Source organism: Pieris brassicae, chromosome 5 (assembly GCF_905147105.1).
Source record: "Pieris brassicae chromosome 5, ilPieBrab1.1, whole genome shotgun sequence".
NCBI classification, from domain to species: domain Eukaryota; kingdom Metazoa; phylum Arthropoda; class Insecta; order Lepidoptera; family Pieridae; genus Pieris; species Pieris brassicae.
In genome coordinates, this window is record NC_059669.1 from 7,130,538 (window position 1) to 7,150,285 (window position 19,748).

The 19,748-nt window shown below is 33.1% G+C and overlaps 1 protein-coding gene across 5 annotated transcripts in view; it reads left to right on the forward strand.

Annotated features, from left to right (window-relative positions):
- Positions 1-19,748, forward strand: part of LOC123710476 (RING finger protein nhl-1) — a 69,857-nt gene that overhangs the window by 42,291 nt on the left and 7,818 nt on the right. For 2 of the 5 annotated variants that reach the window (XM_045662399.1, XM_045662402.1), the window contains 5 exons: positions 12,007-12,159; positions 12,660-14,099; positions 14,307-15,534; positions 15,631-15,803; positions 15,973-16,113. In XM_045662399.1, coding sequence (XP_045518355.1) covers positions 12,025-12,159; positions 12,660-14,099; positions 14,307-15,534; positions 15,631-15,803; positions 15,973-16,113 — 3,117 coding nt within the window. In that variant the 5' untranslated portion in view covers positions 12,007-12,024. Of the gene's footprint in view, positions 1-5,682; positions 5,845-12,006; positions 12,160-12,659; positions 14,100-14,306; positions 15,535-15,630; positions 15,804-15,972; positions 16,114-19,748 lie in introns of those variants that run through there. The other 3 variants (XM_045662404.1, XM_045662403.1, XM_045662401.1) reach the window with 3 other exon arrangements.

The window sequence follows — 19,748 nt, forward strand, 5'->3', positions numbered from 1 at the left end:
ATGCACATAACTTACACCATGCAACTATTAAAGCCTTCTATGTTTAAAATGCAGAAATAAAGAACGTGATTTATGGATAACTAAATTGAGTATAGAAATCACAAAAAGCAACAAAACTAATAAAGACTGTAGTCGTATCATTTAGTAAGCAATGTAGCGTGGCGTATATGTTCACGTCTCATGGGGACACTAACGTACCGTGAAAGCCTCATTCGAATACTTAATGCGGGCAGCATTAGTTCTTACTGTATTTACATAAAGGGCACTTAGGACCTACACAACTCTTGAGATTAAAGTATCCTTTTGTGTATAATTAAATTAAGGATTTTATTAAGAAAATACTCATTCAATGTGTTATTCTCGAGTCAGTTATAATAAAAACCTTAAGTACCGTGAAATATTTTAATAAGACATTTAAAAGTATAAACATTAAAACAGGACTATTATACTAATTTATATAATAACTTTATTTTATAGTGCGCTAGAAGACCCGGTGAACTTCATACCACCTACTTATATTTGTGTCGAAACTTAATATAAATCTTTTATAACAAACCAAACTGACCGGAACTCTTACTACAGCTATGAAACACAAATTTCTGAAAGCATCTATAAAATATATATGACAACCAAGTGAAAAAAAAATATTTCTAAAAAGACAAGACCTTAAATATTTCCCGGCTAGGAACAGTTTATATTGGAAAATTTAACTGTCATTTTAAGTATTTTTTTTGCTTATTTTTCCCACCGTTAAAACCTTCCCTGAACTTCCACAAATATTAAAAGATCATAATTAGCCATTCTTGAGTTTTAGCGATACTAACGAACAGCAATTCATTTATCAATTTTTTTATTTTTTTATTTATTCATTCGAAACGGTTGAACTCTTGATAATTTATTTTTTATTTGTTACAAATATAGCTTATAAACGCCCAATAAGTTTATATTTATTTAAACGAGGCGCCTGTATTCTGCAAAGTTTTCCGAGATTTCCAACTAAGTTTCACGCGTCATTTCTCTCGTGAACTCAAGAAATGTAACATACGTTAAGCTCTCTTGTATCAGACTTCTGCCATTAGTTAAGTAACTTATAAATACATACTTTGAATTTGACATTCTTTGTATGTAAGTGTTTGGTGACATTCTTAGCCATACTTATATTCTCTAACATTATTGTAAATATGGTGGTATTTTAATGATCTTAATGTGTTTTTATTGATTAAGTTTAATTAATATAAACACACTAAAGATACTCCAACATTAAAGGCAGTTAATTTTAGCTAAAAATCAAGTAATTTTTGTGTATGAATCACAGCCTCGCCTGGCTTTGAGGCTGAAGTATCTAATACGTGAATACACCAATCGTTATATATTAACAACATATATGATTTAATTTTCTGAATTTAATGAATGCTTTGGCATTAGCCATTTGAATTATCAAACGACGTTTTTTTCCTTCATTCAAAAACTAAATCAGTTTAATTACACTATTTCAACTACTCTTTCGGCTCTTACTGTCAAATTGTTTTTAAGCTGTGTTGGAAAGTGACAGATGAGTACTTTAGTTAAATAGGAGCATTTAGACCGTGTTTTTTTGTTAGGAGTTAGTATTTTACCATTCATTTGTATTTTTTTTAAACTTATGATGAAAACATTTTTTATTTCATTCAAAATCATTTATTCATATAGGTCACACAATAAACACATTTGAACGTCAAAAAAACATCATAATAAATGCTTCTAATTTTACATTCAAAAGCATTTTTTCTTTTCTGACATTTTAAACTGTATATCGAGTTGACTAATTATATTTTGATTTGATTTCTTCTGAACACATAATATAGTAGTCATAAAAATTCAGGCGTAGCAATATAAATTCTTATATTTATTACTAAGTTCAAGGTTCATAATATTCTCAGCTATAAATTTTAAATCACACCCGCAGTAACTGTTTGTGGCAGTTTTAACTTTTATGTTATCATAAACTGTGGGTGCAGTATGCGATACGCCAATGCATATCGTAAAGGAGTTTATTATAATATGAAATGTTTATTTTAAAAACCTATATTAGATTAATATCTAATTAGGTCAACAATAACCTAACACCGAAAACATTTTTCGCAAATCACGGGAAAACACATTTCTGCTGCTATGACTAGTATAGTGGAATGGAAGTAGCAAATTATTTGGTGGAAAAGTGAACAAAGTAACAAAAAATATATTTTATTAATTGATTTCCTTTTAACGACATCAAACAAACGGATTCTGTACGTATATGTGTTATGACAATTTCGTACACATATATTTATATAGACACCCATATAAATATATATGTACGAACTTATCGTAACACAGCGCCGATTTTAAACTTTAAATATTTATAAAAATAAATCAAATTGCAGTAAATTATAATGAGGATTTTATGTACATATTACACCGTGTCGTCAAGTGAGCAGTGTTAGCCTAGTGGCTTCAACGTGCGACTTTCATCGCTAAGGTCGTAAGTTCGATCCCCGGCTGTGCACCAATGGATTTTCTTTCTATGTGCTCATTTAACACTCGCTAGAACGGTGAAGGAAAACATCGTGTGGAAACCGGCTTGCCGTAGACCCAAAAAGTCTATGGTGTGCTTTATGCACAGAAGGCTCATCACCTACTTGCCTATTAGATTAACAAATGATCATGAGAACACCTAAAAAGGTTGTAGTGCCATTGATTTTTTTTATTACACCGGCAAGATGTCTTCCATCACGGTGAATACACTCTTCAAAGCGGACTATCTTCAGTCAATGAAAACTCATTGCAAAAGTACGCTACAACTGCGTATGCGCAGTGCGCGCTAGACCACTGTGACAACAATTTAAAAAATCGCACTCCGCATTTACCGAATACTACCACTGCCCCTCCCGCTAGCTCCGCGGTTTACCGAGAAATTTGAAGTTTACAATCGTAGCTGAGACACCCTTTATTATCTAATAAAAATGTTAAAATTTGCACAAGAATAGCTCGTCAGAATGAGCCATTTTAAAATATATTTCAATTACAAAAACGTTATTTGGTTGTGAATTGAGTATTATATTATGATCCCCCGTACGCTAAGATAAGGGCAATAAACGTTTACAACACGAGCTTCACGACTAAAAGCCCCTAAAGCTTTGTTGGTTATTACATAATGCACTGCTGATATAAACTCTTTTAATCTTTTACATATAACAGAGATTTGCTGATGGTTGCGATTTCATGTGAAGTCATTGAATAACGTACAGTGGCATTTCTGGAATTTAAGTTGTTTTAATACCTACTTACAAAGTAAGTCTAATATAGAAAAAAACGGCACGTACTAAATTGTTTGAAGAAACTAATGACCTCTCCATTACGCGTGGATTCAACAATCCAAACGACACAAAATACGATTCGTCATAATAACTATTGTTATTCTGGTTACAGTACCCGCGCGTAAGTAAACTTGTATTTGATAAAGGCTACCACTTTATACACAAATATTTAACAGTACGTTCATGAAATTGTAAAAATAAACGGGGACATATAGGTCAAGGGAAGATGTAAATAATTGACATAAATATGTACGTCTGTCTGCTGAAAGGCATTGAAATAGTGCAGTCTCGATTTTCCATTTTTTTCAAAATTGATTTTTTAACGCTTACAAAAAAAAAGTTTTGCTTACGTCACTACAAATAAGACAAGTCCTATTGAGTCAAGTCGTTTTAAAATAATATAAACACAATGCATGACGCTGTACCTAAGAATGTACACGTATGAAGTAATGTAAATAAACTGCAAAAAATATAATTCGATTTAACTTAAAAAATACCTACGAAATATTGAGTATAGTTTAAACTACTTCAAACAAGTGCATTGTTAACATTTTTAATTATCTGATTCATGTTTGGCTTAGTGCCGAGTGCAAGATATTTTTGAATGTCACCAATGTCATAAAAAAACCTTGCAAATGTTTACCCAGATGGCAACGTCAAAAGTACATTTTATATTCACTTTATACAAGTGATAAGTACTAGAGCTTCTCAGCGAGTTAGGATCCTTCAAGAAAAAGGTCTGTCTATCTAAAATGGCAACGAACCGAATACATTTAGTATTAATATATCCTATAGTTTGAAATATCTATATTATAACGATAAATTAGGATATGTATTTATCGTCGTATCATTTAAATTATTTAAGAGTTTTTTGTTGGAACTTTAGATGACTTAATGCGTATGTTCCTGATAATATTGCATTTGTGTGTAAGTAGATCAGCCTCCTGTCCCTGACTAATTTGGGACCAAAATTTACCATCGAGTGTTAATCACCATATTTGAAAGTTGTAAGTTATCTATTAAACTAACTGCTCACTTCCTTATTATAACTTTCCACTAAAGTATTAAATGGTCCTTCAAGGAAAGAGAACCAATATACCGCACCAATTCCTAACAGACAAAATTTAACAAACCACTTTTGCGAACCTTCTAGTATAAGTGTCCATGGCGGTAGTATCACTTAATACCAGGTGAGCCTCGTGCCCGTTGTTATATATAAAAAAGAACTTCTTAAAGTATAGTGCACATAGAATATTTTTGGTGCTGCGACAAAAAATGTTAAAAGAAAGTTCTTTGCCTCGGCTTGCCACAAAAGAGCTACAATTTTTCATTACATCCAAAATTAGCATACATATCAGCCTTTGTTTTAAATGAAGTTAGTGAGTTCACTTTGATAAAGTGAAGCGAGAAACATGAAAATTGATTTACTCTGCCACACGTTGTTATCTAACTTCCTAATTAAGTTATAAACTGAGCATTGATTGAATCTTAGGTTCTAATTGTTAAACTGAATCTAGACAGGGGATTGTCGGATTCAATCCCTGGAGTCTATGTGGATATTACATATGTATATCCTTTATCCCTTTATTAAATGTACTGCAATCACTAATTTTCAACGGAATGCTTTTTTGTAAAACAAATTATTTCTTTATTTTAATGTTTCATCATATCACCCCATAGCTTTGATGTTCGATTTCATATGAGGCTAAATCTAAAACTATCAATGAGACCTACACGCGGCTACACCATTTCCCAATTATTATGTATTTTATGCCAAATATATTAAGTATTTAATAGAACGCAGCTGTTCTAGTAAAATTGATATTGTATAAGCATAGATAACATTATTTCATCCTGATAGTATACAAATATTCCTGGAGATTGCCATATGAAATCTATGACGCAAAAACTGGAGTTTGCGTGGCCAAAAACAAAGCAATGTACGCAATTACAATAAGGTTTATAATTAGACACGCTATTTATATTGAAGTCAGTGGCATTTATTGAAAAGGACAGTGGGTTGGCTATTTAAAGAGGATGCGGAAAACATTGTGTGTTAAGCTAATCATATAATAAACTATTGATTTGAGTCGCGAAACGGGCCTGAATCCAAACGTCGTCTTGTAATCGTTATATATTATTATCACCATATGCAAAAAATGTGGGAGATATTATTGACGCCGGCATACCGGAATTGGTTCGGTATGAATAGAAGAACATAATTTTTGCATCTGCGTCTATAATATATTATATTGTAACAGATCTACCTATATACCCACTAACCTGTGACGGTCCTCTATAACCTACACAAAACAAAATGCGTTTCAAACTGTCCAATGACCTTTCCCGTACCAAAAGTAACGCTGATCGCACGCGCTTCCCAAAATAACACAACACTCTCCCATATCGTGTTCCTTCAGTAGCAAATCTTCTGGACGTACTGACTAACCTGTGCCACAAAATGACAAGTAATTTGTGTTGATTTTTGAGTGGATTTTGCTAATGCGCTGTAAGTAAACATCCAACTAACAATTAAAATCTTCTCACAAATTACCTTATAACCTATTTGATTGAACTTTGACTGATACAGTTTTACTATAAACTTATTAACCTCAAGAAGATGATTTTCTTATTTCTCCTGTATTAAAAGTGTACATATAGTCTATACTTATACGTAGATTTTTGACGTAAATAGTTTATGAATAAATCCGTGAAAACACACCTTGACTTATTTATATTTAATAATCGTATTGAGTACGGATGGATGGCTTTAATATGTTCTGCATAAAAAAAAAACCAAAGTGTTGTTTTTGTTTTCTTTCTATATAAATTGTTGTTATACCAATACCATTCGTATAAATAAAATAAACTTTATTAAAGCATCATAAAACAAGAGAAATAAATAAATTAAGATGAAGTCAGAAGAAACTGCTTTTAGCAGTATGACCATCACTGCTAAAAGCAGTTTCTTCCAGACAACCAACATATATAAATTAAAGCCAACCTTGAAACGCATGCAGAACTTAAACTTGACTATTAAATATAAAATTACGTCCAAAGCTACAGGTAACTTCGTCTATACTGTGTTAGAGCAATCAGTCATCTGTTTTTTTAAATAGCATTAACTTTATATTGGACTGAGACAGATAAGTCAAACCAGAAAAGTGTATGTGATTTAGAAAACTATTTTTAAAATACAACATTGTGATATTATTTTTTATACAAACTATATTTATACAAATACATTCGGTATGACGTCGGCCTTGTTTGTTTTCTGACGGTTCGAATGATTCAAATAACGAACGAAAATACGATTGTTTGGTGCAAGCGCAGTTTGTAAAATAACAGAAATGTTAATTAAAATAGACTGTTTTGCAAAAGGCAAAATTTTAATAAAATAACGTATTATAAGTAAAAAAGTTCTACTTAAAGTCTACTAAAAATATCTTTCCAATGTTATTATAAAATATATAGGATGCAATCTACAGGAAAATTATGCTACAGATTCATTATTTAATAATATAAATGCGAACTTTAAAAAAAATGTACTATCAAGCAGCTATTGGCAATTGATAATTTATCAAGATTATTGACGAATTTCGTATCCGCTGAATACAAATACTTTATATTATATTGGAACTAAAACAGCGAAATAATTGGTTGCCTTAACTTTTCTGTATTTCCTTAATTATATATTTACTATAATTAAATAATAACTAATTCCGTTCATTCGTCCCTTACTAGGGCTTCATGAGAATACAGAAGTGTTTAGTTATTGATATAACAACACAAAAATATAAAACTCATGTAATTTAAAGATAGACTGTACAATTACCGTGAAATTTTATATAATGAAGGCAGTCCCGGCAAGACAGTTTTAAGGGTGGACATATACATAAAAAACCCTAAAGACCGGCTTGAAAGCCTTTGGCTTTTGTGCACCTCTATGAATGCACTATTATATTTTGTAAAAAATATCAAAATTTTCTGGCTAGGCTGACGCACACGTGACGTACATTGACGCCACTGCGGCCTCTACTTTGGCTCCATATATCCTTTGTATTATATAGTCTTTGTTCATGATTCTACACCAGTATTTTATACAAATAAAATAATTGTATAACAGTTTTAGTAGAAATTTGGCTTAAACTGCAAATAAATGAATTAATTGAGGACACCATTACGTATTGGTTACTTTTTGTATAATAATAGTTATTCATGAAAATTACCCCGAAACTCAAAACAATCGCGGTTTTTTTTATAAATATTGCTGAGGGTGTAGCATAACATTACTCACAGTAATCTTGACTGTAACTCAATCATAGCTGAAGAAGAAAAGCCGTAACATCCGTGTTACGATAGTATTTTAGATATGAAAATATCAGTTTTTCACAAGAAAGGCAAGAAAAATGTATTTTCATTCCCTTTAGTTCAAAATTGTTTACGAAGCGCAATCAAAACTTTACTTGTTCTATTACGAAAATAATTCCATAATATAATTCGACCTAAGCCCTCAAACAAGCAAGTCTAAGGGTCTTTTTCACCGATCATGTTTACAAACATGTTCGTGAGACAAAGTTATCTTAAAAATTTACAGAAATACATTTATACCAATTTAACCAGGCGTATATTACCTTGATCAAACTGAATGCAGTCATAACTCGCAATATTAAGAACTAATGGAATGTTTGAAAGGGTTTTTAAATATTTTCCGCCGAATGGGAGTTTTCAGTGCATGCGTGATGAGAATTTTTTGTGCAAAGTGAATATCAGTGATTGATTTATTTCGCTTTAGAAAAACCTGCTCCAAAAATGTACAAAGCGAAAATTTCTAAAGTTAACCTAACTACTCCAGATTTGCAAAGTTCTTATATAATTGATTGTCATAAAATAAACCGAAGACGAAAAAATGTAAATGATCAGCGCAATAATAAACATATTAATTTTAAAACTAAATCTATCCAATTCATTTTTTCTACATACATTCTGGAGATAAGGCCAGATTATCATATTTATCTACAAAGAATTTTACTAAGCTATTTTTGTAGCTCTTAATAAAACATTTGGAGACATCATACAATAATAAGTTAAAACAATTTGTTCAAAGGCGTTGTAGCCTTAGTCTATTTACGCAAACGTCCAAAATCATTAAAAATATAATTAAAAACAAACAGGGAGTCGTTACAAACAATTTGCATACAATTTGCTGTCGACGCCAAGAGAATATCAAGTGAATTATTACTTTTATTATGTTTTTTAAGAATTTCTTTAGCATGCAAAATATAAAAACCAATATATATATATATTAATTACACCAAATTGGTAAATTCTTACAGAATCGCAAAGATTGTTTTGCTTTCTATGTCTAGTTTATTATGTATTAAGTACATGATATATGAAACTATATTTAATCCGGCTTACTTCGAAAACTCATCTCTGTTTGCCAGATATGATGAGTGAAACAGACACAAATATGGTTATCCTCTACGGACTTGCTGGATGTACCGCAACATGACATTCTGCGACATGGTTCTAAAATATTTTGGCATCTGTTTCATCGGAATATTTTAAGGCAAAAAATACCAACCCATATTAATTTAACCTGTTACATGATATAGTCACTTCATTTAAATATCTGAAACTGTCTTAGTTCTCTGGGGTATATACTTTTTTATTCTGCATAATCTCCAAATATTTCGCAATATTGTTGAAAATAGTTCTGACGTTAGGTAGTTAATACGAAATACTCGTCATTTTCTTATAGGAAAATGCACACATCCGTAAAAATATAGGCAAAGTTCCAAGACAGGCCGCGCAGATCGTGAGTAGGCGAAGGAAGTACGCCGATACGCACGTGAATGGCAATACTTATGTATAATTCAATGTAAGACTCAGTTTTTTTATATTAAAATAGTCCCGAATTAATCTCTTTATGATGAATATTTTCTTTACTATTCATCATAATAATATAATCTAATCTTTTCTTTCAATGACGTTAAAAACCATTGATTCTAATACAAACTGATTTTTAATGAAATATTAATGATTAATAAAGTAGATGCAAAAATTCGAGTCATAAAGTATTGTCACGTCATATATGTACAACCTCATTGTATACGCCGCCGTTGTGGCAAATGGTACGTCATAAACGAAAAAACAATTGTCAATTGTCAAACGTCACTTGATAGATTAGATTTCTTTGTTAGGTTAGGTTACGTTTTGGAGGCTTAAAAATGAAATTCTATGAATATGATGAAATCAATAACAATTTGACTTACTGTTTACAGTACAGACAACATTTACGTTCCAAAATGATCAGATCATCCTTCATCTCCCTACTAAGCCAATGTGTCGTGTTGTACCATAAAAAAGTTTTTTTAAATAATTATTTATAAATGCAAAACATTTTCGAACCGGAAAATTTTCACGTTTTCTTTTGCGTTGATTTAATTGACGCGATCTCTTTTATATTTCTTGAATAACATTTTCTCACGTGTAACAATGAATCACTATTCGTTCGAGCCAAAAGCTAACGAGACAATGAGAATACGAAGAAAACCAATTAGTATGAAAATATATTGTTCATGGCTTCATCCTTCTAAATAGGTGACGTCTCATAAAAGCTTTTTTATCTTCTGTTCGTGTCATTGTCTATTATAAAGATTACAGAAAATAATGTAAATTATAAATGACTTTGATTGTACTAGCGAAATCTAATACATTTTTTTATTTAAAAAACATCCACACCATACATAGTCACTGAGGCCCAAAAGTTTTATATTAATGTGTAGTAGGTACTAGCCTTGTTCACATTTATATAAAACTTACTAACCTAGGTATTCCTTAAACCTAGTTGGCTAATAGTATCAAGAGTAGTATTCCCATACTATGTACACATAGCTCAAACGTTAGGCGTATAATTTACGGTGAAACCATAGCCATTTATAGTGACTATAAGTACTAGCCTTGTACACATTTATATAAAACTTACTAACCTAGGTATTCCTTGAACCTAGTTGTCTAATAGTATCGAGAGTAGTATTCCCATACTATGTACATATGTACATAGCTATGTTATATAGTTAATAGTTAGGCGTTTAATTCACGGTGAAACAATAGCTATTTCTAGTGACTATATGTAGTCACTAGAAATAACTATGGTTATTAAGGTATGCCTTAACACAATGAAAACGACACAGCAATGTGTATTTTATTATTGGCGAGTTGAGGGACTTTTTTATATAATAGGAGGCAAACGGGCAGGACGCTCACCTGATGTTAAGTGATAACGCCGCCTCTAAACACTCACAATGCCAGAGGGTTCACGAGTGCGATGCCGGCCTTCATAACTTCACATAAACATTGTTTTACAAAAAATCCAGCTTACCACAGTTTTAATTCCTTTAACCACATTATGTTATCTGTCACGTATCAATTTATTTATACAACTACACATAGATTTACAATTATTACAGTGCCCTATTTACAAATTACATTGTTTATTTAACATATATATTTTTTCGTTATTGACCATACAATATTTAGGTCGGGCAACGTTGGTTATTGGGAACCCTAAATTGGCTTGTATAATCTGTGCCGTGTGAAATACTAGACTAATCTATAAATACTTTAACTAAATTTAGACGCTGATATCTGGTAATAGGAAAGAGGAATCAAGGCTGTGAAAATTGAATTAATAGAAATAAGACATTTATTGAAGTCTCATAGCACCCCTATGGGGCATGGGGCAGGTACACAAAATACACATTTCATCATTTTTATTTAAGAGATCCCCACCTGTCATATGAAATCATTATTATAGTGATTCGTACGAGTGCTTTTTAGATTTAACGTATTGAAAAATTAAACTCCACAGGAAGTGTTTTAATTTTATTTAATCATTGATCTGATTTAAATCAGATATTTAATTTTAAATTATAAAGAGGTCCACCATTGAGACTACTTAACAGAAAAACTAATTTCAGCGTCAGTTTCGTTGATCATTTCATGTTTAACAGTAATTGCTTCGCCTAGAATCAAACCCAGTACTTATAAACTATGTTGGGTTATAAGTCATGTACGTTTACCAGTAAACAAGGGCGCATATACTGTAGAAATGACAGGAATATTAGTAGCTTGATATGGTAATTGTTTTCAGCGTCTTTTTATTGAAAAGTCCTCAACTATCATAAAATATCATTTGTCTCTGACAACGAATCGACCGGCTTTCCAACTTTTTCCAATCAGAGTGTATAGAACTTATAAAACATTTCTCGTTATAATGTTTGAAATTTTAAATGACCTGTTTTTATAAACTTAGGTTAGGTTTAGATTTATCGAATCTTATATAAAGTACATATAAAGAAATAAAGTTCACATTACAAAAAACAATTCGATTTGGAAATTTCAAATAAACTTGTTAACTTACCTAATTATTTTTTCCCTTTACATGGCTGGTGTATATAACTTTTTTTATTCTGTATGTAAGAAGTTGATTTTCGAGGATATATTTTAAATCCTGATAATATTAAGTAATTAGTTATTTACTAAGTATTATTAATTATATTCTTAATTAACATATAAATATTATAAACCGTAAACTCAAGCTAAAGTGTAATTTAGCTTTATTCATACAATAAAACAATTAACTATTTTATGTTTTCGGTTCCAGTAACATAAAAGCTGAAAAATGGAGCAGTTCGAATCACTGCTAACATGTTGTGTGTGCTTGGATCGATACAGGAATCCAAAACTCCTGCCATGTCAACACAGCTTCTGTATGGAGCCGTGTATGGACGGCTTAGTGGATTACGTTAGAAGACAGGTAAGCGAGATATTCTATCATGGCATATTGGCCGCTTATATAATTTTGTATGATATGTAAAATGATATGATTCCAAATGCTTAAAATCAATTGAACTTGCGCAAGTAATACACCTCAAAAGATAACATCTTCAACTCTCTGACCACGATTTTCATTTAGAGGCTATTGGTAACCACAACTGCAGTGAAGTCGAGATATGTAAATGTAATGAATTCGCCATAATGTATATTAGAGATTTTAATGTTTTAGATAGTTAATATATGAATTTATTAAGCTATTAGAAAATTTATTTCACGCAATCAATCATCTATGTTCTATGTTTTATATTATTTATTGGTATAATTATCACTGAATGTGTACCTAACAGAACAACTTAAAAGTATCAAAAATAGGTAATTTACGGTGGTTAAACTAAAGTAGGTAAGCTTTTTTTTGTTTTTAAAAATACCTTATGCATTTGTATAATCAATAATATGATTGAGTTATTTCTTCATTTATAGGTCAAATGTCCAGAATGCCGCGCCGAACACCGTATTCCCTACCAGGGAGTCCAGGGATTTCCAACAAATGTAACACTGCAACGGTTTTTAGAACTACATGCTCAAATTGCTGGAGAACTACCTGATCCCACAGCAGGACAGGTTATGGAAAGATGCAATGTTTGCTCAGAAAAAGCATATTGTGCACCTTGTGCTCATTGCGACAAGAAAGTGTGCGAAGAATGCAAATCAGCTCACATGGAAGTCCTGCGTAGAGAAATAACTAGAATAAATAATCAAATACGACGCGGCGTACATAGGCTTCAGGATATACTTGGTATAGTCGAACGAAACACATCAAACCTCCAAACAAACTGCGCTGCAGTATCAGGAGAAGTTGATGAAATACACAAGAGATTAGCTAAAGCGCTAAAAGATCGAACAGATTTCTTGCGAAATGAAATTGACCGTTACTTAGCAACTGAACTCAGAAACCTAACGCACCTCAAAGATAATTTAGAATTAGAATTAAGTAATATACAAAGTAACTGTGATGTCGCCGATAAATACATGAATGATGACGTGGAATGGGAAGACACAGAACTAGTCGATACTAAAGAAATATTTTTGAAGACCGTAGAATTTCTAAGGAACTTCGATTATGAAGCTGGTGATTATAATCGTAGGATACGGTTTATTATGACTCATGATCCTAATCAACTTGTTATGCATGTTGCTAGTTACGGTGAATTAAATATTACCAACCCTGCTCACACAAGTGGATATGGTGGAAGTAGCTTGCAACCTTCTCAAGGTCTTACCAGGTCTAAAAGTGACCACCGTCTCGCTACACAGTTCCGGCAACAAGAAGAAACTAAAAGTTATTATGATATTGATGAACCTATTCTTGGAGGTCGTAAATTTGGTGAGCGTCGGCCCCCACCGCCTGAAAAACCCACAAGGGAATACGGTGCAACTGATGACTATAGTGGCTATGAGTCGGAACATCGTCCTTCTCGTCGATTCAGATCCCGTTTCGTCAGAAGTCATCAACAAGACAATGACTCTGATACAGAACAGGCTACGCGCAATATAAAATCTGAACATAAAGAGAAAGAAAAAGAAAAAGTGACTGACACAGAAGATGCTACCCGTGGTCCTCTGAGTGGTATATTCCGCTTAAGCGATTGCCCACGAGTTATGCAAAGAATGTTGGACGTGGACAGTGGCAAGAAAAAAGAAAAGAAAGAACCTCCACCGCCACCAAAACCCGTTCAGCCGACACCTCCAACTCAGCGTCGACCACCACCTGCTCGACAACAAAGTGAAGATGATGAAATATCCCGTCTTAAAAGACAAAATAAAGCTACATCTTCTCAAGAAGCTGAACGGGCTGCACAAAGGGCTGTGGAAGAAGAAAGAAATTCGATTACTCGAAAACCACCCACACCAGCCCGGGAGGTGAGTTGGGAGGATGAGACAGATTGATGAAACCACTATACAATTTAGATAATTATCACCGTTACTAACAAGGAAATCTTCAGAGCAAACTAGGGCATTCCAATTACACACTCCATGTTAACTCACAATTATAATACATAGACACAACACAACAAAATATAACCCTGACTTTTTGGTGTCAAAATCGAATTTACATATATTTCTCAGGCATCCAGTGATGGAGAATCAGATGAATCTCTTGGTACACTGCAAAGAAATCAACGCAAGAATACAACTACAGCAACAAAAACACCAGTTCCAACGCCACGTCGACCTTCAGCCACTGAGACTCCCACCTCTCATCGCGTTCCTGCAAGAGCTGCTAGCACTGAATCAAGTGCTTCTACAGAAAGTTCCGGCTCGGCGGTTAAACATACAGGTGCTATATTATCGATTGAAGAGTTAAAAGCTAAATATAGCAATGACGGACTTCCATCAAAACCAAGATCTCGTTTTTTGTCCGCAGGCGGTGATAGAACGACAACAGCAACTACAAATGGCACTGTCAGTGGTGCTCAACGTATCCAGAGTAGATTTATAGGCTCACAGCGACCAACGCCCGCTCCAGCACCCGCCGAGCCGGCTCAAGAAGACTCTGATTCTAGCTCTGAGGAGGAAACAGACTCGTCAGAGGAGAGTGAAGAGGAGCCTGCATCCCAACGAAAGCCCGAGAGCCAAGCGATGGCCCGCACTGATATTGGTCCATTACTTGCTCGCAGCAACAACGCTAGAAGTGATGCGCAAGACAATAAAAACAAAGACAGTCCTACGCAGCCACGCTATCGTACTCGACCGCAACCAGCTGAGGAAGAAACGCCTCGTTATGGAAATTCTGCTTCCTCATACAGTAATCGCTATGGTAGCAAACCTAAAGAAGAAGAACCAACATCTTCTTTTGACGATGAATCTAAATATCCGACTGCACGCTCTAGATATTTAGCATTGAAAGAGCGACGTAATCGTTTAGCAAGAAGTAAAAGTAGTCATAGTGGTTTCGGTGCTGGTGACGATGATGATCAAGACGAACCAGTATCACCTACCACAGCTTCACCTTCTGCATACCTCGCGGCTCGATACGGCACCGGCACAGGTGGTTCAGAGTTGTCTCGAAGTCGATCATCACATGCTCTTAAATCTAGGGAAAGCTCTCCTGAACGTCCTGTAACAGGCGAAAAGGATGGAGCAGCCTTAAGTTCATGGGCACGCTACTTGAAGAGCAAGTATGGTTCGCGGGGAAAAGACCGCGATACGAGTGGTTCCTCAACGAGTGCATCCCGTCGCCTGTCTCTCGGGCTACCATTAAGATCAGCAAATGAGCTTGCCAGTTCTGATGATGATTCAAAAAACGCGGCAGGCTCCCCCATCTCCCCTACGGCGGCTACAGCAGCGGTAGCAGGTTAGAGATAAGAGTGGCGTGTACATAGGTTTGAGGCTTGATGGGTTTTAGTCTGGCTAGTGTAAGAGTGGATTCTAATCATTAATTATGTCCCAGGTTTCGCAGCAGCAGGTTCCTCCCCTAGGAGCCAGTATCTGCAGAAACGCCGTTTACAATTCAGCGTGGGGAGTCGGGGGAGCGAACCCGGCTACTTTACTTGGCCTCGTGGTATCGCTGTGGGTCCCGACAACACTATGGTTGTGGCTGACTCATCTAACCATCGAGTCCAGGTAATTGATTTATTTAGTGATCTTGGCACATATTTTTATGGTCTTGAAAGATTTTAAGACGTTTTTTGTTGAAAAAATATTATAAGAATGCTTACATAGTTACAATTATATTTTATATTTGCCACTTACGACAGATTTACTTAAAAAAATATGTTTTTTTATTCACTAGGTATTTGATTCAAATGGAATATTCGTGAAAGAGTTCGGTCAATATGGCAGTTCTGAAGGCGAATTTGACTGTCTGGCTGGTGTGGCAGTTAACAGAATAGGGCAATACATCATTGCTGACAGATATAATCATCGGATACAGGTAAATATTCTATAATAAGGAATCATGATGTAGTATGTATGTTACTAAAACTTGCAGGCGACTGTAATTTGACACAAATTTCATACGTACTCAGTAATTATGTTATAAATAATAATCAAACAAAATTATTTATTTTAATAGTTAGTATTTTTAACACATGGTAAAGCTATAGGTAACAACTGACTTAAATTTTTTACATGAGCTTTATAACTAACACAAAATTAGGGTGGAGGGGTTGAGGTTTATTGCTAACAAAAACAAACTTGGCTTATAAATGTAAATGACACTTATGTTTTGGACATTATCGGCTCCGAGAATGTTAGAATACAAATTTAAGTGTGGTAAAAACTAAAGGGCTCATAATTGGCTTCCAGAGTATGAGATGATTGTTTACATTTTGTTTACGCTTCTAATTATTGACTAAAATATTGATAGGCAACTTAATTAAAATTAGGTTACATAACTCTGATGAACAATGTTTTTTTTCTTCGGATAGTGTAGATAATTAAATCTGAAAATCAGCACATAAGACATTATTAAATAGTAACATCAACATTTTTTTAAAAATTTAACAATTTTTTATCAGAAAATCGCGTTTATCCTTATAACTATAATATTAACAAATAATATAAACCCAGGGTCACAAAAGGCCAACCTTTGAAGACTTAATTCACAATTTTTTAAACACTTCATATGTAAGCTTTATACATCGTGTTCATACACGGAAGAGTTCACGTCAAAAGTTTGCTATTTTAAACTGAAGTGAAAAGTTTTGAGATTGTGAATGACAGCTTGACATGTAAGCAAACGTGGCCGACTGATTCTGCGGTAAATAACTTTATGATATGATTCTGTATAATATGTATAATTACTTTCGATCTTAGATCTTCTTACATAAATAAAAAGAAGTGTATGCATATAATCTGCTTATAAATAAAGTAAATTACTTAATTGTTTACGATGATCGTCTCTTAAGAAGCCGAATCAAACGATGTTTTCTTCTTTTTTTACTTAAATTAAAGTATACTACAATGTACTAACAACCCGACGAGCTTATATATTTTTCTCTTGCGACATTCTACTTATGTATAAGTTTATATTTTCAACATAATTACCTGGTTTTTATAATATACTAGAGTTTCTATATCATCAGCTCATCTGATACATCATAAATTTACTATGTGGCGTAGATTTTGGGCTAATGAATAAAAATAACCCGTTGTGTAGATATTTTTATATTATTATTATTGAATTCCATAAATAAAGGACAATCTTTTTACTTGATTATAATACAGTTTAAAAAACCTTGGTCACTTATAATAAATACTGAACTCATTATCTTGATAAAGCATTATATGATTTTAGTGAAGTTATCATAATCGATATTTATTTAGGGGATATGAGAGTTTTAGTTATAGATAATTGTTAAAAATTTACTTGGCTTAAAAGCAAATCAAGTTAGATGAAGCAACAATGAAACCATTTATAGCATTTTGACAAATGTAAATATTTAATTTACTACATGTGGCCAAACGTACTAACAACTACTATAATATTAATTTGCATAATTCAATTAAATATTATATCAACAACTATTCAATGTCACGCGATCACAAATATATTTCTTCTAACATTAACATTGGATTAGACTAGACCAAAGATAATTTTATAATTCTTAATCTCTATGAAGAAATTAATATATTTGACCCTTGTATCGAAACAAAATATTCTGATTTTCCCTATTTAAAACGCTTAAAGAAAAACCCCCGGAATTCTAAACGCAAGAAATATTTAATTTCCGTCACAGCATAAAATAATTTTAGCAGAATTTCGATATGAACTGCGGGGCGGATGGAATCTCGCATTATGTCATCCTTTATAAATTATTTGCACATAAATCTGTGTAAACGTCACACACGTTAGACTGAGGCGTATTGAGTTATTAGTGGCTTAATGATACTGTCCTAAAGCGCGATTATCTGGAATGCGAAATATATCATAATTTTATGTACCAGATGCCTGACCACCAACATTACGATAGTTTCGTTAAGTTATTGCATATACGTATAATTTTAACGGCTCTAACCTTTTGACTTAGTTACAATTTGTAAATTTGACTGCACGTGTTCTATTGGAACGATGCATGTTAATTTATTTTTCAATAATCCCGAAACATTCATTCTGATATTCATGCCAAATTTTATTACGATAGCTATTTAATTTTATATATTGCTTATATTTAGGCCACCTCAGTGATTTTGTTTAGGTAATGTACTACCAATAATTTACTAAAATTTGTGACACAATGGTATTTTTCAGCTCTTAATGTTGATTGATTGCTTATTTGGATCTAGAAGTTGCTTTAAAATGCTACTTCACCCCCGTTCTCAATTACTTTCACTCCCATTTTTGATAAATTACCTTACTTAGATGAGACTAAGTAACCGCGGATTTTCCCTTTTAAATATTTACTAGTGTTTTATTACAAAACGTGACTTAAAATATTCATGATTGGTAGTAAACTATTGAGATGAAGTTGTCTAGTTTAATAGTATTTAATGATTTGTAGTGAAAAATCTAAGGATTTTATTTACAATCACATCGAAATTTAGTACAAAATGTTGCATACTAGAATTTAATAAAGCTAGGTCTTTGTTTTACAACAGGTATTGATTAGCTAATTATATATAAACTATTATTTCTACCTATGAATTGTAAACGTATTTTATATCATATATATATCGAAGCAATGGCGTTACTGTCAGCTGCCAGTGTCGTTATGTATCACAGCTCATAACAAGCCCCCGACCATGGGCGTCTGGTCGATTCCCAGCAAACCAAAATATGATATAAGATTTGGTAGGTAAAAGAACAATTACTAGTGTATCCATTAAAACGACGCAGGAAATGCTCCAGCCGTTCCCTATCTAATGGTACTAACAGACAAAATATCCAATAAATTAATATCTTAGTATGAAAAACTCAACGTCATAGTCGGTTAGTCTGTTGTGCTCTAGACGCTCGTAAATCCCTGTAGAATCTCATCTGAAACAGAACGATCGCGTTACACTCTATTCATTTCCCAACAGACATTTTGTATTCAGTTCGGCATAATTGAAACGACTTGCTATTCATCACGTTTGCTTGTAAACTTGATTGAGGTTAAACACTGATTAGAGCTGTAATAATGTATGAATTCACTATTATAAGTCCCGTCTAATCCAGTGAGATTTGGGGCATCTGCGCGTTCTACTGATATATAATTTTGTCTCACAAACTGTTCTGCTGCGCAAGTTTTAAATTAAGAATAACTGAACTGACTATGACACGAGGTTCCGTTTGATACTCATTGGTCAACAGTTCAGCTCAGATACGCGTTTCGATGTGTCTTATCGTATGTTGTGTTAGTCTCCAACTATTTTTATGCATGAAACTAAATTTTAGTAGACCCTTTCATCTATTGTCTTTAAAAATCTCTCTTACTTACTTACACTTTTAATCCACTTAACGATAATGGGTCAGAAAAAATCAGCAAGATTTTATTATTCATGTAACGTTTTCTGATAACATTGTATTATTATAATATATTTAACAATGAGAGCGTTAACACAGCCTTATTACGGTCCGTAACCGTT